This window comes from Embiotoca jacksoni, unplaced genomic scaffold (genome assembly GCF_022577435.1).
Source record: "Embiotoca jacksoni isolate LCO1_2020_lvr unplaced genomic scaffold, fEmbJac1.0.p SCAF_47, whole genome shotgun sequence".
In the NCBI taxonomy this organism is placed as follows: domain Eukaryota; kingdom Metazoa; phylum Chordata; class Actinopteri; family Embiotocidae; genus Embiotoca; species Embiotoca jacksoni.
Window position 1 is genome coordinate 1,272,603 of NW_027185400.1, and position 21,092 is coordinate 1,293,694.

The following is a 21,092-nucleotide window of genomic DNA, read 5'->3' on the forward strand; positions in this document are numbered from 1 at the left end:
ATATTTCTCAGAAGTTGTTAGACACCAAAGTACGTGACATATTTTACAGAAAGCTAACATTTTAAATCTAAAATACAATTTCAGAATAAATAAAAGGCTAATCTTTAAACTGTGTAGTTGTAATTTTATTATTATGCTGAATTTTCTTTTTCAAAAACATTCATTTCGCCAAGTTTTTCCAAAACCTTCTCTTGTCGGTGTGTCAATGCCTTCGATCTTTAATCTTGACTGGCAGCCCAAAGTCAGTGATGTAGGACACAGTAAGAGCAGGGGAGCGTGAGAACACCGTAATTCTTTGCAGATAAGACGTAGGCCAATGTCGTTTAAGAGGCTGGCTGTACATTCCCGTAAAACTCACAATATGTACGGCTCGTAGTCGCCACGGTTAGGATTTTACTGCACTTAAAACAAGGAGTGTAAACATCAGCTTGGACCATGGGCCCCTGCTGTTGATGAAGAGGACTTGGGGCATAAATATGTACAAAAAAAAGCTTAAAAAATGACACATAATACTTTTAGGAAGTAAAAAAAAATGAAATCTTTGAGGAATACACAATGAAGCAGGTGACTACTCTGCATGTGAAAGAGCGTTTTGTAGACGGCAAACTACAAGAAGGGCATTCGTGAATCTCCTTTTCATACATTTTTTGCATTTCTGGTTCATACAAAAAAAATAAAAGCAATATAAGTCGCCCTCCAAACTTATTTCATCTTTTTTTCACCACTCGGAGCAGATCCTGTCAATTCAGCTCATCATCATATCGATGACTGTCAGCTTTTTTTGTCCGTTTATGAGTCGCCGGTCCTCGGCCGCATCATTTATCACGCTGTCTGCCGGCTGATCGTCATACGTCACGCTCAGCCATCCTGACAAGAGCCGGGACGGGCGGAGGGCCTGTCTGATTTGGAGGTGGCCTCTGACTGTGGGAAGCCTCTCGCAGAGGTGGCGGCTGCCATCAGGAGAAGGAGCCGGGTGGAGAAATGGAGAGGGCAAAAGAGAAAGAGATAGAGAGAAGGAGGAGGAGGAGAAAACTTGGCCTCATCACCTCATGCATCTTTAAACAGGCCCACTCGCCTTGTGGCGGAGAGTCATCAATCTTTGGGGAAACACATGAGAAAGAGGGAGACATGAGGAGACCGAGGCAAAGAGAAGGAGTAGGTTAGTGAAGTGGAGTTAAGGAGCTGCTGGGCTGATGCGGTAGGGGTTGGGAGGGTGGAGAAAATGATGGAGTGATGATCGGAGGAGTGTGCGAGAGTGTTAAAAGGCATCCGAGAGGGGATTGGAGGAACAAGGGAAGGAAGGGATTAAGGGAGGGAATAATGGGAGTGGATAGAGCGAGAGAGGCAGACACGCAATCTCGGGGTGAAAAAGCAACACAGAGGTAAAGGCAGAGACGGCGGGGAGAGATGAAAAGGGCAGAGAGAAGATGGAGAGACAGGAAAAAGGAGGAGGGAGAAGTGAGTGAATAATTGAAGGCCACCGGAGAGAGTGTGCACACAGCTGTCGGCTGATTCCCCACTTGGTCCGCAGGTGGCCTCTTCCCTCAGGTACTGTCAGCTTGAGAGAGGAAAGATGGAAGGAGGAAGGAAAGGCAGGCAGGCAGGCAAACAGGCAGGCAGGCAGGGGGAGAAGAAGAAGAAGAAGAAGGAGGAGGGAGGGAGGAGGGAGGAGGGAGGAGGTGACGCGGAGAGCAGTGGCAGCGAGGGAGGGGGGAGAAGAAAGGCGAGAGTGAAGGAGAGTTTGGCAGGAAGAAGGTGATGGAAAACAGACAGGACAGAGAGGGGGAGTGTTGGAGAGGTGCTGCAGACAAACGCTCTGGAAGACAGAAGATGGGATTTATTGTGTTAAAAAAAAAGGTGATGATTTGTATTCTGATGCTTCGGCAATTGGCTTTTCACAAGCTTGCTAGTAACACATGTTGGTTTAGTTTGAGATGATAGGAAAGAGGGTGAGAGAGATGTAGAGAATAAGGAAGAGCAGCGAAATGACTGCCAGCAGGCCAGAGACAAAATAATGGCAGAAATATATATTTGTACATGTTTCACTTCAAATCATTGAATGTTTCAGTGGTCTGTTTTAGTCGTGCTCCTTTTCTGTACCTGTACACCTGCTGTTAGTTCAATATTCAGTCTGTTTACGAAAAGTGCGATAAATAGATGAACTTCCCTGTACTTATTATCACTTCTCTGATCCGTCTGAATATGCTTCTATAATTAATTACATATCAGGCCTCAAAGAGAGCTATGTTTATTGTTTAAAGTTAGCTTCTTGACGGGTAGATAATATATAGTTAGCATCTATTAGTGAGGCAATTAGGTCCATAATGCAAACTTACATAATTCAAAATGTGTAACATCCATTGTTCAGTAAGTTTCCCGTAAATATAAAATATAAAATCATTCTGACAATCAAGACATAAAACGGGTGAAAGACATGTGGCCTTTGTTTCATGTGATATGACAGTGAGTCTAAATTACCTCTAAGATGCGTTTTCTTTTTCTGTATCACAGTTTCTTGTTACCGTCGTGACATCCACATGCAGGTACCAGTAAATCTGCGCTAAACTAAGATTGGCTGATAAAATTGTTCGTGCTGACGCGACAGTAATCCGTTGCAAACATGTAGATTAAAAATGGACCCGTAAAAGTGAATGTTTTATTCAGTGTTGGTGTGTTTTGGGGCGAGGTGATTGAAATGAGAGAAAACAAAGAAAATGGCCGCAATCCTTCTGCTTTGTGTAATTTTTTTTTTTCAATTTTTTTTTTTATTTTGTATTGCCTGTTGATGGAGACTGTGTGGGCGGCTTCTAAGATCTCTGCTGAGCGCTGAGTGGACCTGGCTCTCATCTCATCCACTTTCAACGAGGATTATCTGCCTCTCTCCTCGTCTCTCTCCATGTAAAGTGTCTTCAAATAGACGGCCGCGCATCCATCCCTGAACAAGCTGCGTAGATGGCTGTTGGCTTTGAGTGGTCGAGGGTTCGTGTGCGTTCTCTTCGTGTGCGTGCGTGCGGAGGTGAGGTCATGTTTACGTGTTTGCGCGCCGGGTAAAAAATATTTTTGGCAAGCGTGCTCGGAGATTCGAGACTCAAATGAAAACATCCACTCAAACATATGCAAAATCCGTTCAGGAAGTCAGATGCACACATGCTAACATGGTATGGGCGATGCCGCTGTCGGTTCCTTTCAAGTTCCTCCTGGTCCTCCCACCTTCTTCCTCGCTGCCTCCTCCTTGCGCTCAGATTGACAGCCTGGGCGAAGGGGAGAGCGGAGGGAGGGAGGGAGGGAGGGAGGACGGTAGGAGGCCCTGAATTAATGAACAGGCAAATAAGTGAGAGCAGGGCAGGTAATGGAACTCAGAGAGCCGAGTGGGAACCGAACAGTAAAGGCTCGTGATGTAAAGAGTCGTCAATAATTGAGGAGGTCATTCATTATTGAAACCGGCTCTTTGTGAATTCATAAGAATCTAGGGGGGAGGTTATGGGGGGGGGCAGTCAGACCAGAGCTCAGTTTGGGTCCAAGGCAGCAGGTACAGTATTTTGGAGGTCATCGAGAGGGACGCCCAGAGACGGGGAACGTTTCTTCAGAGGTGGATGTGTTTGCACGCGAGGTCGAGGAAAGTTGGAAAAAAAAAAAAAAAGAAGGCTGCCGCAAAGTTTGTCACTGAAAACGGACGTGTGGAAAACCGACCTGGACTTCACATGCAAAACTTGAACTGTACTTTGTACAAAATGTCTAACGAATGTCTCGGGTGTATTTCCACTCTTTTACAACATTTTAAAAATCCGTTGTTTTCACTATTTTGAAACCAGCATTGTTGATGTTTATGCAGCTCTTCTTCTTCTTCTTCTTCTGCCTCTTCTTCTTCTTCGCTGTCTTTGCAGGTGGATTTGCTGCATTACGTGGCTCATTGCTGCCCCCTGCAGGAAACCCTTGATAGGAATACGTACTGAGTAGGACTCGTATCAACATAACTCAGTCCTATGATAAGTGGGCCTGCAAAGACGACTCAAGGACAGGGTTGAGCAGCTTCTGTCTTTTGAAGAATGCTTTTTATTTCTGTCCAGCAAACATATATGCATAATGTATGCAATAATTTCCCCAAAATTTTGATCTCTTTTAAATTAGATTCTTCTTTCTAGACTTTCCTTGCTTTTGTATTCAAAACTATTTAGCATAATTTCTCGCGCTTCATCCTGCTGACTCGGTTGTTTTCATCGAGCAAGTTATGAAAGTTAAAGAATTGCCCTTTGTACAGACATTTTTTTTTCTCCAGGATGTGAAGCTGATTTCCAACATTTTACTTGATTGCCATCCCACCATCAGCTATTTAGAAAACGAGCATAGTAGGAAGCAGTGGAAGGATGTCATGTTATTATGCAGGCACTCTAAGGCGGACATGTGATCAGCTATCGTGGAAGGAAGCATGCAAAATATGGCTTTTTTTCCCCCCGCTCCTCCTCCTCCTCCTCCTCCGGTCCAGCACACGGTGTTCTTTGAGGAAAACACCGAGTCCCGACCACCTCTAGGCCTTCTGTTGTTTTCATGAGCTGTGGGAAGAAAGTTAAAAGACACATTATTTTTCCATGGAGGAGATCAATAAATTCGCAAAAACAATTATTCTATCTTCTCCTAAATTGGCGCGCTTCAGCGCCATTATTTCTTAACCTCCTACAAACATTTCCCGCCTGCTTCCTTAACCCACGTCGCTAATCGTTCAATTAATTTTTGGTGACATGGTTTGTGTGTTGCCGGGGTTTTTTTTGTGCACAGAAGTAGCCCATAATAAGCGTGTTAATGGGTAGTAAAAGCAAACGACGGTAATTACGCAGCGTCTCCTCTGTACCCCCTGAACATTCTAATAAAATACATTAGAAGCACTTGGAAATGCAGACATCAAGTCCTGTGTTTGGAGATCACTCATAATGTCCTCCATGCTGTTATTTGCTCAAATTGCTTTATATCCAAAAATACATTTCCTGAAGAAACAAAAAAAAAGAAAAAAAAAGGGGTGTGTGATGCCCCTTTGGCGACCACACAAACGTTCATTGTTGTTCTGAGAGCTTCACTTTTTCAGAGAAGTGTCTGTCAGTCTGTCAGCTGAGGTTTTTGTTTTTGGATGATGAGTTTTATAGCCGTGTAGATTTTAAATTGAAGTGCATTTACTTTTCAAAAACGTTCCGCCTTTATATTTTCTATTTTATAAAAAAATATAAATAAAAGGTGCCTTGTTGCCTTTTCAAACATTTGCAGGTCCATCCTGACTGATAGTTTTTGTATCATCTTTTTTTGATTTCTTTCTCTGTGATGTGTGTGTGTGTGTGTGTGTGTGTATGTGTGTGTGTGTGTGTGTGTGTGTGTGTGTGTATGTGTGTGTGTGTGAGAGAGAGAGTGTGTGTTTACAATCCTTTGGTATTTCTTGTGTTTCCACTTTGCCAGCTTTGATAGCACTGTGTCTTGGGCGGTAGGGGAATGGGCTTTACAGCGTCGGCTTCGTGTCTCCTTTCATGTCCGTTTGAAAAGTTGTAGAGGAAGATATCTGAGGGGCCGTTTGAGTGTACATCGTTTGAATGTAAACTCTGGATGGGACATGATCCATCGCGCTACTTTTGAGCCATTTAGCTGTGCAGTAATCCTGGGGGAGGAGGAGAGGGGGGGATTCACAGTAAATTACAGATTCTGTGTCCTGCTCAAGGACAAATAGTTTTTGAAGACACCAAACATGTTGGATGGGACAATGGACTGTTTGCTAAACCCCTCCCTCGAACATTGATCGTCCAATCATAACTTTAGCAACAGTAACGAGGCACGTCAGGCCTGTTCCTCTTTGGGCTTATACTAAGAGATACTCTGTAGATATAAAGTTGGGATGATGGCGTCTTTCCAAGGCTAAAAACAGCTGAAGTTATTTATCTGCTCCAACAAAAGCTCCAATTCTTAGCATTCCTGACCTAGCGGTAGTAACGAGAAGCCTGCTTTGTCTGTCTGACGCAACGACCCACTGTTTTCCAAAAAAAATTTAATAATTCGGAAGTCTTGCAGACAACGTTCACACTGCATGTGCGAAAACGGAAAGCCTGACGGGCACGGCAGCAGCAGGAGATGAAGGGTCGGGGCGTGATAGCGAACAGTTCATGGCTCTAACCAGCAAACAAAGATGATAAAGGAAGTGATACTCCTTCAAAAACCAAGATAAATGCTTCTGTGAAATGTATTCACACCTTTGGGTGACCGAGCTCTGTTGTTTTTCCAGCTCCAGACAAATTAGTGGATTCGCAGAACTGTGGCTGCTCCTCATTAAAAGCTATATTTTTTTTTTAATTGTGTAATTTAATTAGGTGTTGTCTTGGACCGAAAAATGTACCGCCGCCAAAATCTGGCTTGAGGCGTGTGGATCTCAGAGAAGCAGATATCTATATCTTCACTGCTAGACTTTGCACTTTTCAGCGTCGCAGGATTTTCTGTTTCCAGGGGCAAAGTTAATTTTCATCAATTGCAGCTTCATCCTGTTTCATTTACTTCTCTCTTTTTTTTTTTTTTTTTTTTTTTTTTTCAATGGAATTTTCTGTATCAGTATGCGGTGGAGGTTTTTGCAACCAAAGAGCCGATGTAGCTCACTGAAGACATGCAAAAATGATGAATCAACACTATGATGCAAAGACTTTAGGATGCCCTGATCTCTCTTTGTCTAGTTCTCTTTCTTGATTTCCTTCCCTCTTGTATTCACTCACACACACTCACACACACACACACACACACACACACACGTGTGTGCACGCGCACACACACTTGTATCCACATGCACCATCTGCCTCTCTTTTCCTCTGTTTCTGTCTCTCACTCATGCACTTGTCCACAGGGGAGCGCCAGGAGTGGATGGAAACTCTTCAGACGGCCACGCGCCCCCCCGCCTGCGGCTCCCAGAAGCGCTCCGACAGCCTCTCCCGCCCCGGCTCCACAAACAAGCGAGGCTTGCTGGAGCTCCGCGGTTACAAAGGCAGAGTGCTGGTGTCCCTGGCGGGGAGTAAAGTCAGGCTCTGCAAAACAGAACAGGTACTTCCAACACCGCCGGGACTTCCTCTCTATAGAATGACAGCTTCCTGTTTAAAAAGAAGAAAAAAAAAGGGAAGATGATAAGCCAATTTGAAGCAGAGGTGGCAGAACTGGGGATGTTCATGAATGTCTAATGCGGAAAAGTAAATATATATGGGTGTAAAAATGCCCCAGGGTGCGCTGAGAGACGCTGTGCGTTGGGTAACAAGCACGTGCCGGCGCTCAGGGAGGGCTTGTTGTCGCCGAGTTGACCAGAATCACAGACGTGTTGGTCCAGATTGATGTGGAGGACAGGTACAAGAAGTATGTCGGGAATTTACAGTTAGAGGGAGCTTTACCTAGTAGCAGTTGGCATTTAGCCTGTTCTTTACAATAGCCAAACAAATCAGCTGCTTTTTGTGTCATTTTTTTTTCTATTAGATTTATTTAGGAATATAAAATGTGGGATTAACAGAGGTGATGAAATAGAGCTATTTCTTTTATTTACCTTGTTGTTTATTTTGAATTGATATTGTCAGATTTCAACCTTACATCAAACTCGCAATTTCTTGAAGGTGGGGGATATTCGGTGTCGACCAAATTTGACAACTTTGACACAATGAAAAGAAAGACGAGCTAAAATTCATAAAGTTAAGTATTGACCATCTGTCCGTACGCGGGTACTGATGGCTGTCAGCGCTCGGTTATTCTGAGGACGCGAGCTCCAACCCACACTTGTCTCGGAGCAACTGCAGTTTCATCTGACTGACTGTGAGCTGTCAGAAGCAGACAGGTGTCACAATGTTATTGGTTCAATGCCATTAGTATGCAAGGATCCTCCAGCTGCAGCGCCTCGGCCAATCGCATCTTTATGCAAATACTTAGTGCAGAGCAGCGAGACGGGGGAGGGAGAAGTTGAAGAAGTAAAAATCAGAGAGGTTGACACTATTGAAGAAGGACTCAAGATTGTCAAAGTTCAAAATACTGGCAGGACCAAAATATTTCCTGGTGTTTCTCTCAGTGAATTACTGGGAGCTCCAACAGGCTGTTTATGTGACCCTTTAAAAACTGCAGCATTTTCATTTGTTTCGAGTCATCATTACTGAATCTCAGGCCCTGAGAAAAATTAGCATCCAACCTGTTTGTGCTTTAATGAGTGAATACATTATAGGAAGGGAGAAGCAGCTGGATGTGGGAAGACTAAAATGTGCACTTCCCTTTTCAGTGTTTTTAAAAAGGAATTATTGTCTTGATTGAATTTTTGTATATTTTGCTCTGATAAAAAAAACAAAACTGCTCTAATTGAAGACAATAATTATGCATTCATAAAAATAATATTTGTTGAAATACCCCAACCAAAGGTGCACACAATAAGAACAAATTACAAATATATATATATATATATAAATATACAATAATAATAAGATAAAAATATTTTTTCTTAGACAAAGTAAGAACAATGAATAAATACACACACGCACACACACACACACACACACACACGCACACACAAATAAATACAAATAAATACATACAACTTGGGATGAATAAAAGTGTCAGCTGTTGTTTGCCAAGAAATAGTTAGCATGTAGCATGTAGCATGTAACTCCCTTCAAAACAAGCTCGTGCTTCGCTCTATCGACCCACGTCAAGTTCACGGAAAGTGGTTTAGTCCGACTTGTTTTGAAGGCAGCAGTAGTATTTAGGAGTTAAAGGTTCATGGGGAAATCCTTGGTTATGGTGTGCTCATACTTGTGGGGCATGTCAGGGATGATTTAAGAGGACCGTGTCGTGGAAACAAAGGGGCCCAAAATAAAGTTAACGGAGTCCCTGAATTACTTTGTTTATTACTCTTACAGTTTACGTCGCATTAATTGTCACACTGTTTGTGATCAAATGAGCTGACTCATAGTTTCTTTAGAGTCTTTCTTTTTTTGATGCGAGTCTAATTAAGCCCTAATGGTCCCCGCTTATACGCAGCTTCTCTGTTGTCTGCCTCAGCAGCGAGTCGCTATCTGAAATGAAAGGATACCTTATAGCGATGATACTATTTCTTAAGGCATGTATTCGCAGGCATATTTGATAATGCTACATGCATTCAGCTCATTTCCATCCCTCCTTGGCTCTCATTTCTTTTCGCTCGCTCTTGTAGTTTTGTTGTTTGCCTTTCATTATTTTCTTCATTAGCGTGAACAAACATCTTTGTTAGAATTCTCTTTTGGGTATCACTCCATGTCAGCACATTTCCACTTCCTTGATCTGAGACGGCGGGAGAAACGGAGGGAAAGAGAGAATCGGGGAGAGAACAAATTAATTGTATTATTTCAGCTTACAAGCTAAATCCCCGGCATAAATGCGGCGGCGGTGCATTTTGCAGAGAGGAAAGCGGGCGGCAAATGAAAGACAAGAGAGTTTAAGAGACAGAAACAAAGAGATAGAAGAAGTAGGAAGATGAAGTGAGCGGGATGGAGAGACCACTTTGGTACAGGGGGCTTGAGCGAGTGAGAAATTGAACGTTGGTGGTTTTGCAAGAAAAGGAGAGAGTGATGGGGAGCGAGAGCGCGGGGAGGGTGGCGGACCGTTGCCCCGTTCAAGTTCAGTGGAGTGGAGTATTTAATCTAACATGATGAACGAGCTATTGGAAACATCATCCACCCAGCCCCTCCTCCACCACCCCTACCCCGGCTCTCACGGACCGTAAGCCCTGTGATGGAGCCGTGTTTAAGGTCATTTAAACACCAAGGTAAAGAAAGTCAGACACTGCACAAGGTGTGTCACACACACACACACACACACACACACACACACACACACACACACACACACACACACACACACACACACACACGTTAACTCAGAAAATGATCTCCAGGACGTTGACTTCATAGGCAGATGGGTGCACGTCTTATCTTCTAATACATCAGCAGTGGTCTGTTTTCACTCCGGTAGCTGAAGGATTGATTGATCGTTGGATGACCGTATTTCTTGACGTCGTCTGTTTTACACAAAGCAGAATTCCTGCGAGTTGAGACGAGTTTTTACAGCGAAATATTGGTTGAAAGGAGAACGTAAAACACGCAGGAGAGCCTTCTCTGGTGGAGACGGTATTCACAAGGTCCGCTTTGTGACCATTAACATCATCCCAGGACTGCAAGGCCGTCTTGTAGAAATTTGTGATTCTAATTATTTTGCTCGCATCAAGGGCTCTCTTATTTCTTTGTGCTCATACCTGATAAAAATAAAAGCATATTTTGGTGTCGAACAACACGTGAGGCGTTTAGGGAACATTTTTAAGTTGTAAAAGCAGAGAGCACGTCAAAGTTTGCGTCAAAGTTTTGGGAGAACGGAGAAAAAGTCGCGAGGAGCCAAATCCAGTGGGGAGGGATGCTCCTGGGTTTCCGACGCGTTTCAAGATATTGACACAAAACACGGTCGTGTACTCTCGAGTCGATTGTGAATTCGCAATCGGGTCGATGTGCGATGGGTAACGCAACCCGACGACCTCGTTCCGTCGAACCGGCTCACGAGCACAAGTTGAAGCGGACTCACGTTTTTTTACAACCCTGGACGACACGCATCGTAAACCTTCATGAAACACCTTCAACGGAGGGAATTTGAGTGACTTCATTTAAATGAATGTGTCACTTGAAATATTTTCATGAAGGCATATTTGAGTTTTTTTTTTTTTTGAGTGCCTCTTTCAGTTTCTCTTTCTTGTGTCTTGTTCTGCGTCTGTTATACGTGTTTTGTCATCGTCCGTGACTGTTGGCTTCCTTGGCCTCGCTGTCTCCCCGCCTAATGTTTAAAATCATCAAAAGTCTTTTTGTCTCCATTGAGTGTGCGCTCTTTCAGACTCACCTACCCCTCCTCGTGAAACGGTCTTACCCAGCATGCTTTTACACCATCTTAAGTGGCTGAGTGGACATGGAACGACAGATAGAAGCAGAGGCCGCCTCTATTTGTGTGCCGTCTTTCAGAGCGGCTCGATACTGAGAAGTGACTGACTCCCACAATGCGCGGTTGAAAAGCTTTGAAGGGAATTATAATTGGATGTATGACTAGAATATTCAGAGTGGCCTTTGCTCAGAACTCATGAGGTTAAGTCTATTCATTTTAGGTGCGAGAGAAATCCTTTTTCTCTTAGACCTTGCAAGAATTTCCTATGTTTTCTTGATACGTGTTGATTATTAACATTTTTTTTCTGTTTGTTCTTTGGTTTTTGTCGTATGGTATGCGGGCAGAAAGTAGCCAAGTGAGTAAAGTCACGCATGCGCACGATTGCGTTCACCTTAGGGCCGTTTCCCCCTCGCCATTATTGCCACCTACCCCATGGCGATTGTAATTGGGTGAGTTATTTTTACCTCTAATGCCTCTCCTTCCTCTCTCCATCCCTCCCTCCCTTCGTCCTGGGTGAATTAATTGGAGAGGGCAGAAGGCCACGGCACATATTGGGTAGGTAACGAGTGGCGAGGGCTGGACGGCCGCTAACACCCGGCTCTCTAATTGGCTGCCTGAGAGGGATGAGGGTCATTAGGTATAGGTGACTGCTTTGCCCTCGCAGCACAGTCATGCACATACTTTCAGACTGGCGGGAACGATCATGCATGTATGTGTGCACCTGCGCTTCCTCCTCCTCCTCCTCCTCGCAGTCTTAAACTGAGCAATTTTTCCCGGCTTTTCGCGTAAAGCCTTTTCATCCCCGTGTGTTTGAGTGACAGTCGTGTGTGTGTGTGTGTGTGTGTGTGTGTGTGTGTGTTGCCTTGAGATCCTCGACTGAAATGACTGGTCAGCAACAATGAGCTTTGAATGAGTTTGCTTTTATACCCCCCCCCCCAACCCCCTCCACATTCTCATTATCGCGTCATACGGCTTCAAACCTTCGAAGAGCTTAAAAGAGCGATGACTGCACGTCGCTATAATTGATAGGATGGAGAGGGAAGTTTGCGCTGCCCCGGAGCCCTCAAATCGAAAGTTTTAGCTCAATTAGGACTTGGCCATACAGCGAATTCACGCTTCACACTCTCATATTATCTCTGTCTGTCTCTTATGTCATCCTTCTCAGAGATCAGAGTGTCTTAATTACTCATAATGCTTCATAGAATCTGAGTTCTGTTCATGAGTCTCTTTCGCCGTCCTCTGGAAACACCATTGTGCCAGGAAAAAGGAGAATAATTGTTTTTCACCACGGTCTCCTAAATTTGTTTGAAGTAGTTTAATTGGGCCTAATGATAGTGAAATGAGGACCTTGACAGCATTAGCCCCAATTGAACCAGCCCACACAATACCGAAAGATCGGACTGGAGATTCAGCAGCGTGCAAATATTTTAAATGATTTCCATCTTGCGTCGCAATCTGCAAAATTTGGCTGCTCTGAGAAGTTTGTCGCTAATTACTCTGCGAGAGATATGGCAGCTCCACGTACATAAACACACACACACACACACACACTTCTTTGCCAGGCCATGTATTTCCAAAAACATGCCTAATCAACAAAGATGGTGTTGATTGACTTTGCTCTGTGTTTGGTGTAATTAATGTAAATTGTTCTGCCGGTGAGGAACAGTTAGCGCATGAAAACACACGTGATTTATAGCTGGCACAGCGCGGCAGCATTCAGCGCTCCTCACTTAAGTGGTATTTTGTAATCCGCTGTTGAGGAGTGTTGGCGTAGATGCCGCTTCGTTCTGGCTTTTTCCCACACACACACACACACACACACACACACACACACACTTTCTGTCAACTGACCCCTCAACCGTCTCACCCACTCTCGGGGAGGATTACTAAAACCTTATTTCACTTATTCTGCCTCTCTCCTTCCTCTTCCTTTGAGTTCTTGCTCTCTTTGTGTTCCCCATCTTTTGAGTCACATTTGTTGGTTTGCCTCAGTGAGGAAGGAGTATGGTGTATATTCGTCTGTATTGTAATGGTTTTTTTTGTTTGTTTTTTTTTTGCTCTGTTTTTGATGTTGTGCTTATACGTGTGGGTGTAGGTGCACGTCTTCTGTCTCTGTCTGTTTTTCCGTCTCAGCTCGGCGCTCCGGGCTACAGAAAACAGTCTAAACTGCTGTGGAGGTGGGACAGGGGGTGGTGGGGGGGAAGGGAGGGAGGGTGCAATGCAGAGTTACAGTGGAACTTATGAAAACTGTGCCGCTGCATCTAACCCCTATTACTGAAATGGGCCTCAGAAAACATTGAAGCTGAAAGCTGGGGTTGGTTGTTGAATTCCCCAGGTGCACCTTTTGGCTTTCGTGGAGCTTTTGCTGCTGTTCACAGGTGTATTCGCACACGAAACACACACAAGCACACGCTGCAGCCTCTCTATCCCTTTTCTGTCTTTAACACGCACGTCACATACAGGCTCGCTTCGCGTGTCGCCGGTGAGGAGATGAAAAAAAACACACACAAAAAAAAGAAAGCCACTGACTTGTTGGCGTGCCGTCGGTCTGTCACAAACTGTTTTCAGCAGACACGTCTGGCTTTACGTCCGCTGCCATCTCCTAATTAAAAAACAAAACAACAAAAAAACAGCACACCAACAAAAACAAGAGATGCTGAGTGTCCCTGCTGCGACTGTGGGTCTTCCTTAATGTTTGTTAGTTGTCATTATACCAAAATGACATTCAAGCCCCGTCTGAGAAACAAGATGTGACTTTAATGAGACGACCTGTTGATCCCATCTTATTAGTTAGGGTGTCTTTAAATCAGCCAAAAAGGGCTCCAGGTGGTGTCTAATGAAGAGCTCTTCGGGGGAATAAAACTTTCCAACACTTTCTAGATTCATATAGAACTTCTGCATATTCATGCTTCAAAGACCCCCTCCGGTGAAATGTTCAGGAAGCGAAGTGAAGTTTTACCCTTGTTCATAGGCCCATATAGTGTTTTTTTGGGGGGATACTAGAAGACATATCATGCGTAAAATAAGAGGTCAACGCATTTCTGTTTTTGGAACGGCAGTGACAGTCTCAAAAATACAGATGCCGGAGATTTTTATGTCATAAACCCAAGGAACCAATCCCGTCGTCTCGCAGGTGGGTCTGTCCATATCATGAAAATGAAAATGAATATTTCGTCATACATCTCACAAAGAATAGTTGGATATTTTTTGGGGGAAAAAAGCCCAAATGCTTTCTTGTCAATCAGCGTGTGATATTTTGTCGAACATGTCACTCAGAATAGTTTGTTCTTTTGTGAGAAAAGTGTGTTTCTTTAGCGTTTAATGGAGGGTGTCAATATCAACTTTTCGGTGCATGAAGGCCTACTGCTAATCTCTCCAAGATTCAAAGCATTCCTGTTTGTGTGCTTGGCTTTGCTACATAAACATGTAAAACATAAAAGGGGCAATTTTGTGTTTTCATCAACAAATTGAATAAACGTATGTAGTATGGCAAACGATTCCTTTTCGACTTAAAAAAAATATATCACATTACATTTCACTTCTCTCTGATTGTGTTTTCCAGGACTATAAAGCCGGGCTGGCTATCGCTGAAGTGGAACTGACTGCTGCCAATATTCGGGACGTGGACCGCCGGGGATTTGAAATCAACACACCCTTCAAAAATTTCTGGTATGTCTGCTCTTCATTTGCTTTATTTTTTGCATATGTGTGTGTGTGTGTGTGTGCGCGCGCGTGTGTGTGTGTGTGTGTGTGTGTGTACAGTGTGTACCTTGGCATGCGTGCGTATCGCTGTCTGTTTCACCTTGCTCCCTTTTGTCATCACAAAAAGCTCTTCATTCGGTGATGTGCGTGATGTCTTCTTGTGTGTGTGTGTGTGTGTGTGTGTGTGTGTGTTAGAGAGACAAAAGTGCACTGTATCCGTTTGATCTCACAGCTCTTACCTTAACACACACACACACTGCTTCTTATTGCTTTTTCATCATCTCAAAGATGAATGTTAAGTGAAGGAACTTCTGCTTCACTACGGACCCCTTTAGAATAATGTTTTCAACAGGTTGACGCTGTACACCTTCACTTTTCTTTTTCTTTTTTTTTTTTTACATCTGACTGCAGGTAGCAGCTTGATTTCAAGACATTATTAATATTCCTTTTTAAAAAACGAAAATCCTCTTGGATTATCATCTGATTTCATACATATAGTTCAGGTAAAGGTCCTTCACATACACTCAGGCTTTTATTACATTGTGTTTTAATCTCATTCATCATATCTTACAAAGCTACAGCAATAGGTGAGGGCGATTTTTTTTCTTTTGTTTAATCGGCTCTTATACACGTAAGGTATTAAGAGTCTCATACTGCGATAAGAGTTTAGGGCACTTCTGGTAAAAGAACATTCACAGTACGATCAGATTGGCCTTTTTCTTCTTCATAACATTTTTTTTTTTTTTTATGCCTGGAGAGGTTCAGGATTCATTTGACTCGCTGCTATCTAAAGGCCTGAAAATAACTCCTAATGAGACGTAGCGCGTGGGAACTGTTGATGACTTGTTAATTGGTTTGTTACCTATAACTTTTGAGTTAACTTTTTTCTGCGCTTCATTCCTTTGAAATATGAAAATGTTAAAGCGTTACGGCCTTTCGTCTATTAAATCGAAAGTTTAGTTAAGCAGCAAGAGAGTAAATGATCAGCAGGATAAATCGTTCCTGTTTTGACGACGGTAGCCTGACATGTTGCGTATGACACAAACATGGTTGCTTATTTTAGGGTGTTGTGAAAGCTGTGTTATCTAGTTTGGACCAACCAACTGCTTCCGGTGTGACACTGGTGCAGTTTGTTTGGGGCGTGAATGCGAATCAGCCTGACCACAGGATTATGTGGTCACCAACGTGTTATTTCAAGCAGTTAAATGAATGTGAACTGTGAAGACAGACATCTGTCTTAGTTTGCGAGTTCATTTAGTAACTACGGTAATACACTGTAACATGAGTGAGCAATGTGCAGGGGAATTACATGGCTTAATCAGAAAGGGACAATTATTTAAAACAGAAGTGTTGGTGAGAAAGGGAGTGCCGTCCAGGAGGCGCAGCAATTATATTTCCAATTCCAAGTTAATGTTTATTTACACGTGAGGTTCACTTCCTGAACGGATAACTTAAGTACAAAGTCCCTGCTAACATTTTGAGAACATACTGTAAGGAGCAGTGAGAATGAATCTGCAACTATTCTGAGAACTGATGAATCATTTGAAGGTGTTAAGCCAGGGGTGTCAAACATACGGCCCGCGGGCCAAATCCGGCCCGCTAGGGGGTCCAGCTTGGCCCGCCTTTGCTAAGTGTGAAAATTACAGAAAGACATAAATTGCATTTCTATGAGAATATGGAGGTTTATGAGTACAACATTTTTGTACGTTTTTTTTTTTTAATCGATCCAGTAATTGCTTCAAAAACAGCGTAAATGCGACGTCTGCTCCGGAGGAAGAAGCGCTCGCTGCTCGCTTTGTGACGCGTTTGACGTCAAACGCGTCACAAAGCGAGGGAATCTGCAGAGGAGAGCCGGGGCAGAGAAACAGTGGGCTGATGTCTGAGTTTTTGGTCTTTATGTTTCCAGTTTATTGTAGGAAGACCTTAAAATAGGGTTTATCATCCAAAAACCTTCACCAATGATTTAAACATAGAGAAATATTGTCGTTATGTATGCGTTATTATGCTATGATTTTACTGGTCTGGCCCACCTGAGATGAAAGTGGGCAGTATGTGGCCCTTTAACTAAAATGAGTTTGACACCCCTGTGTTGAGCAAATAAATAAATAAATAATTCATGCTATCATCATCATGTTCTACCTATTTGCTTATTATTATAGCCCTCTGTGATACTTCATCAATATATTTTGGTTTTAGAGAGCTGATCAGAGAAAAAACAACAAATTGCAGATCTGCCCTTTGGGATATATCGATGAACATATTTTTATTTGAACATTTTATTGACCAAACATTTAGTCCATTAAAATGATGTAAACAAGTGGCAGGTGATTCGCTAATGACAAGAATCGTTAGTTACAGCCCGGGTAACACAGAAATAGATTGGTAGTAATGATCATGCAGGATTTGATCACCAAAACGTTCCAATGGATTCTGTAACTTTCCATCCAGATGATAGCATTTTTTTTTATCTCTTGTGGTTTGTTTGTGATGAATTTTGAATAAACCATCCGTTATCCATCCAGTATAGTTAACAATGTGAAAGTGACACGCATCGAAAACGTTCTTTAAACAGGAAGAAAGTTGAAACCGTTCACTGACGATCATTTCTGCAGTCAATCACTTCAATTTATGCACTTTTCCTTGTTATAACAGAAAATATAGTAAATGTTTTCCTTTGGGGTGCAACTTGTGAAATTAATGAGCAGACATGCCCCAAAGTTAAGACTCGGCTCTAATGAGACAAAAGAGAATCTAACCGTAAGTTCGCTTTGACTGCATTCAGTAGCTCTCCTGTCAAATCCGCTGCACCCGCCGACACACCGCGTGGACTTTATCGATCGCGGCGCTGCACACGCTACATGAGAACGGGGTCCTGTACAGAAACCGCTAATTATCGATCAGGGTGGCTTTCTTTTATGAAGTCTCCCCCCGGGAGCTTTGTGCAGGTATCTCCGCCTCTGCGGGGCACGAAGCCTTTCAGGCGACTCCGGTCCCTGAGGGCCGACGATCAATGAGGGCGCTGCTTGTTTGTGCCGTAATGGCCCATTTAGAATACAACCGTCACAGCCGCCTGGACAAAGCACGGCTCGTTTGTTTGTGTGCGCTTGTTCACTATTTTCTCTCCTTTCTTTTTGTTTTTCTTTATGCACCGTTTTCTTATTTTTTTGACCGTTGCCTCCCGTGAAGATTATTATTATTATTTTGACCGTCATTCCTCTACCTGTCTCTTGTATGTGCGATCGATCTGTTTGTGCCAGCTCCCTTAACGGTCCCATCGTTTGGCAGCTTCGTTAATACGCCGGGTGTAATGGAACAAAAAAAAACAAAAAAAAAGTGAAATTACAATGAGCTCAGGTCTCCCGAATTGTTTTGACGGGTTGATTGCTGAAAGGGGGTTTCATTGTGTATGTGAGTGTGTGTGGATCAAATCGATTGGCAGCCCTGGGAGCGTTCTCCTACCTGCTCAAGGTGGGGATTAGTGAGAAACGCATCTAATCACTTTAAGCTGTGGAGACTCACTTTGGCTTTTCCATTGTTTTGCTGCCGTTAAATGGACGGAGCGTTCAGTCCGCTGTGGTGGATACAATGGCAAACGTTTCTGAGTAGAGAGAATGACAATGAGGCACAGAGGAGAGGAGATGTTACCAGGCAAAGACGTTCAACTTGGGAAACAAGGAAAACTTTGTGCTGTTGATCAGAAAGCACTTATACGAAAGTAAAGCTGCACATAAATGCCTGTAGCTCAAGGGCGAATTGGAGTAAATCCATGTTCGTCTGGTTTGTTTGGTGTGTATTGAAATCTCTGGACAGTTTCGCAGTTTTTACCTTAGAAAGAAATATGTTTTGGCAGGAAAATAAATCTGAATGAAAACTCTTGACATGCAGGGTTTTGGATTATCTGGACCAGAGGGCATTGGACTTGGGTTTTAGTTTGCAAATAAAATGTTCCAAAGCTTTTAGCTGCACAGACTGCCTGGTTTCTTTCATCACCACTGTATCAAGTGGGCCGATGAAATATCGGAGGGAAATAGTTCAAATATATATAATATGACATTATTTCTGCGTATTTGTCGTCATTTTTCATCATCGTCAGCATTCACGTGTCTTTAAAATAGCTGAAATTATTTTTACAGAAATGTCAGATTTCCATCAACATTTCCTTCATTTCCAACATTTGAAGTTTGATTGATGCGCCCCCTTCTTCTGTTTCGGATTAAAGGCACGTGAATGGAGAATTAGCGCCACCAACTGTTTATCTCGAAGTACTTAGCTTCTAATATTTAACCAATGTACATTTCGACGAGCATCTTTTGACATGAATATTATGGATTCCGATGGGAGGCCAAATACCTCCGCCTATAAAATGACTCCTCTCCTTCATCAGCTGTATTATTCGACTACAATTCAGCTTATACTTTAATAGCAGTATAAAATGACCAGAAAAATAAATTTAATTGTTAATTGCAATTATTTGTATGACAATTAACTGTCAGCTGAATTGGTGGTGACCTCCTTGTGTGGTCGAGGTTGTTGTGGGTTTTATGCTTAGTATTTTCATATTGTCGGTGCTGCTATGCAATGTTTTTCCATCTGTAGTGATCTACTCTGACCTCATTCCATCGCCTAATATATATATGGCAAATATTGAAGACTGTTTAAAAAGAGAACTAATTTCCCCACCGCTTTCCAACACAAAGTGGTGCCCTTGCATTTGAACCACACGAATTTAAATCAACACTGGTCCGACTACACCAAAACCAACCGATGCCGTAAATTATTTGTATACTATTGGAAGCTGCCTTAAATCTGGGTCCAAGTTCAGTGTTGTATTTTCTGCCAGTAAATTGTGGAATGTAAACTTGTATTGTCTGTTTATTTTCTACTAACTACAACTCTCGGCGAAGGGGTAGCAACACCTTGATCTTGAAGGGGCACGGCGGCTTTTAAGTTTTGCATTTCCATGACTTAAGAGAGAATGACTGAAAAAAGCAGCGGTAGAAATAGAAAGAGGACCAGATGCACCTCCGGTTTTAGTCTCTAATAAAGGCCAAGCTATCAAAACATCAGATCATACATTTTCCAACATCTACCAGTAGCATTGTTTAGTTTGGCCCTCTGTGGCTGGTTCAATGTCCTGCGTAAACTGGAGTTCTTGTGTAAAAACAGTGTAATGTCCCTTTAAAGCAGACATAATGTAATTGTAATGCTGGAAAGGATTCCTGTTTGTTTTTTCTGCCGGTGTTTTTATTTTATCTTAACACTGCTTGTACATTTTGGACGTAGTTGTTGATGTAATTGGAAAAACTTTTTCATTTTGTGGCTGTGAAGCCAGAATTTATTTTGAGTTGTCAGTGACTGGCATTTAATTCGTTTTTAGATACATCGACTGCATGAAATTAGCTCTGACTTGTTCTGTGTTTTGTAAAGCAGGGCGCTGTTAGAAGTGCTCTGAAGTTTGTTGATTTCGTGTCAAGGTCAAAGAGGCCATATTGATTATCCACACATTAAAGCTCTTTATTCTCTCGGCACTAAATGCTGTTGTGAATGACTTTGTTTCCACGTCACCTGAACTTTTGAAAGAAATATTGAGCTGTAACTGATGAACTTTCAGTATTATGTCGAACAAAAACTTTTCGTAGTACAAACCGCAGCAACAGAGAAGAACGTCAAGCTTCTGCACATCGGAATTGGATTACAAAATGTAATTGTCATTTTACTTTTGATATAAAATACATTTTCATGAGTGGGGACTGATGCTAAATCCTCGTGTGAACGGGGATCCCTGAAGCTGACTTCAGAGAGAAGACCATGAAGGTCAGCTCGGCCGGTTAACACTGAATGTTCGAGACTTTTCAAACAGGACCGTTAGAGACATTTTGGGAAATTAACTTATTCGCTCTCTTTGTCGAGACAAATCTGTTCGTGGAATATGGAGCTAGAAGGAGGGCAAGAAACCAAGGTGTAAAACCATCAAGCAATGTGCACAGTAAGAGTCCAGGAAGTCACTGTCCCGGGCCAAGAAAGGGTTTTTGAGCCAGGCTTGTTTGCCAGTCTTTATGCTAAGCTAAGCTAAATGTCTCCTGACTTATATTTATTTAATGGACATACAGTGCCAGAGAGTGACATCAATCTGAAACAAGAAAGTAACTCAGTTGTGTGACTTTTGACTCTGACTCTGTATTTTTCATATCTCTGGAGTGTTCGCTGCACTCTTTGATTACTTTCAGCTTTGATAACTTTCCAGATAATGACATGGGAGCAGTGTGGAATAACTTGAGAGCTCTGTGATTGTAGTTTGTGGTGGAGTGGCAGATAATGGAAGCTTTGTAGCCGGTGGTTGTGAAAGCATATTTCAACAATATGAAATGACTTTTAAGTTGTAAAGTTATTGAAAAGGGTACTTGAAGGCAACTTAGCTAAAGCACATTTCACATATACAGCAAAGAGTACACTTTCATGGT

General features: G+C 42.7%; 1 protein-coding gene across 3 annotated transcripts in view; it reads left to right on the top strand.

Annotated features, from left to right (window-relative positions):
- Positions 1-21,092, top strand: part of arap2 (ArfGAP with RhoGAP domain, ankyrin repeat and PH domain 2) — a 120,409-nt gene that overhangs the window by 31,720 nt on the left and 67,597 nt on the right. For all 3 annotated transcript variants that reach the window (XM_069169958.1, XM_069169957.1, XM_069169959.1), the window contains 2 exons: positions 6,860-7,053; positions 14,492-14,598. In XM_069169958.1, coding sequence (XP_069026059.1) covers positions 6,860-7,053; positions 14,492-14,598 — 301 coding nt within the window. The remainder of the gene's footprint in view (positions 1-6,859; positions 7,054-14,491; positions 14,599-21,092) is intronic.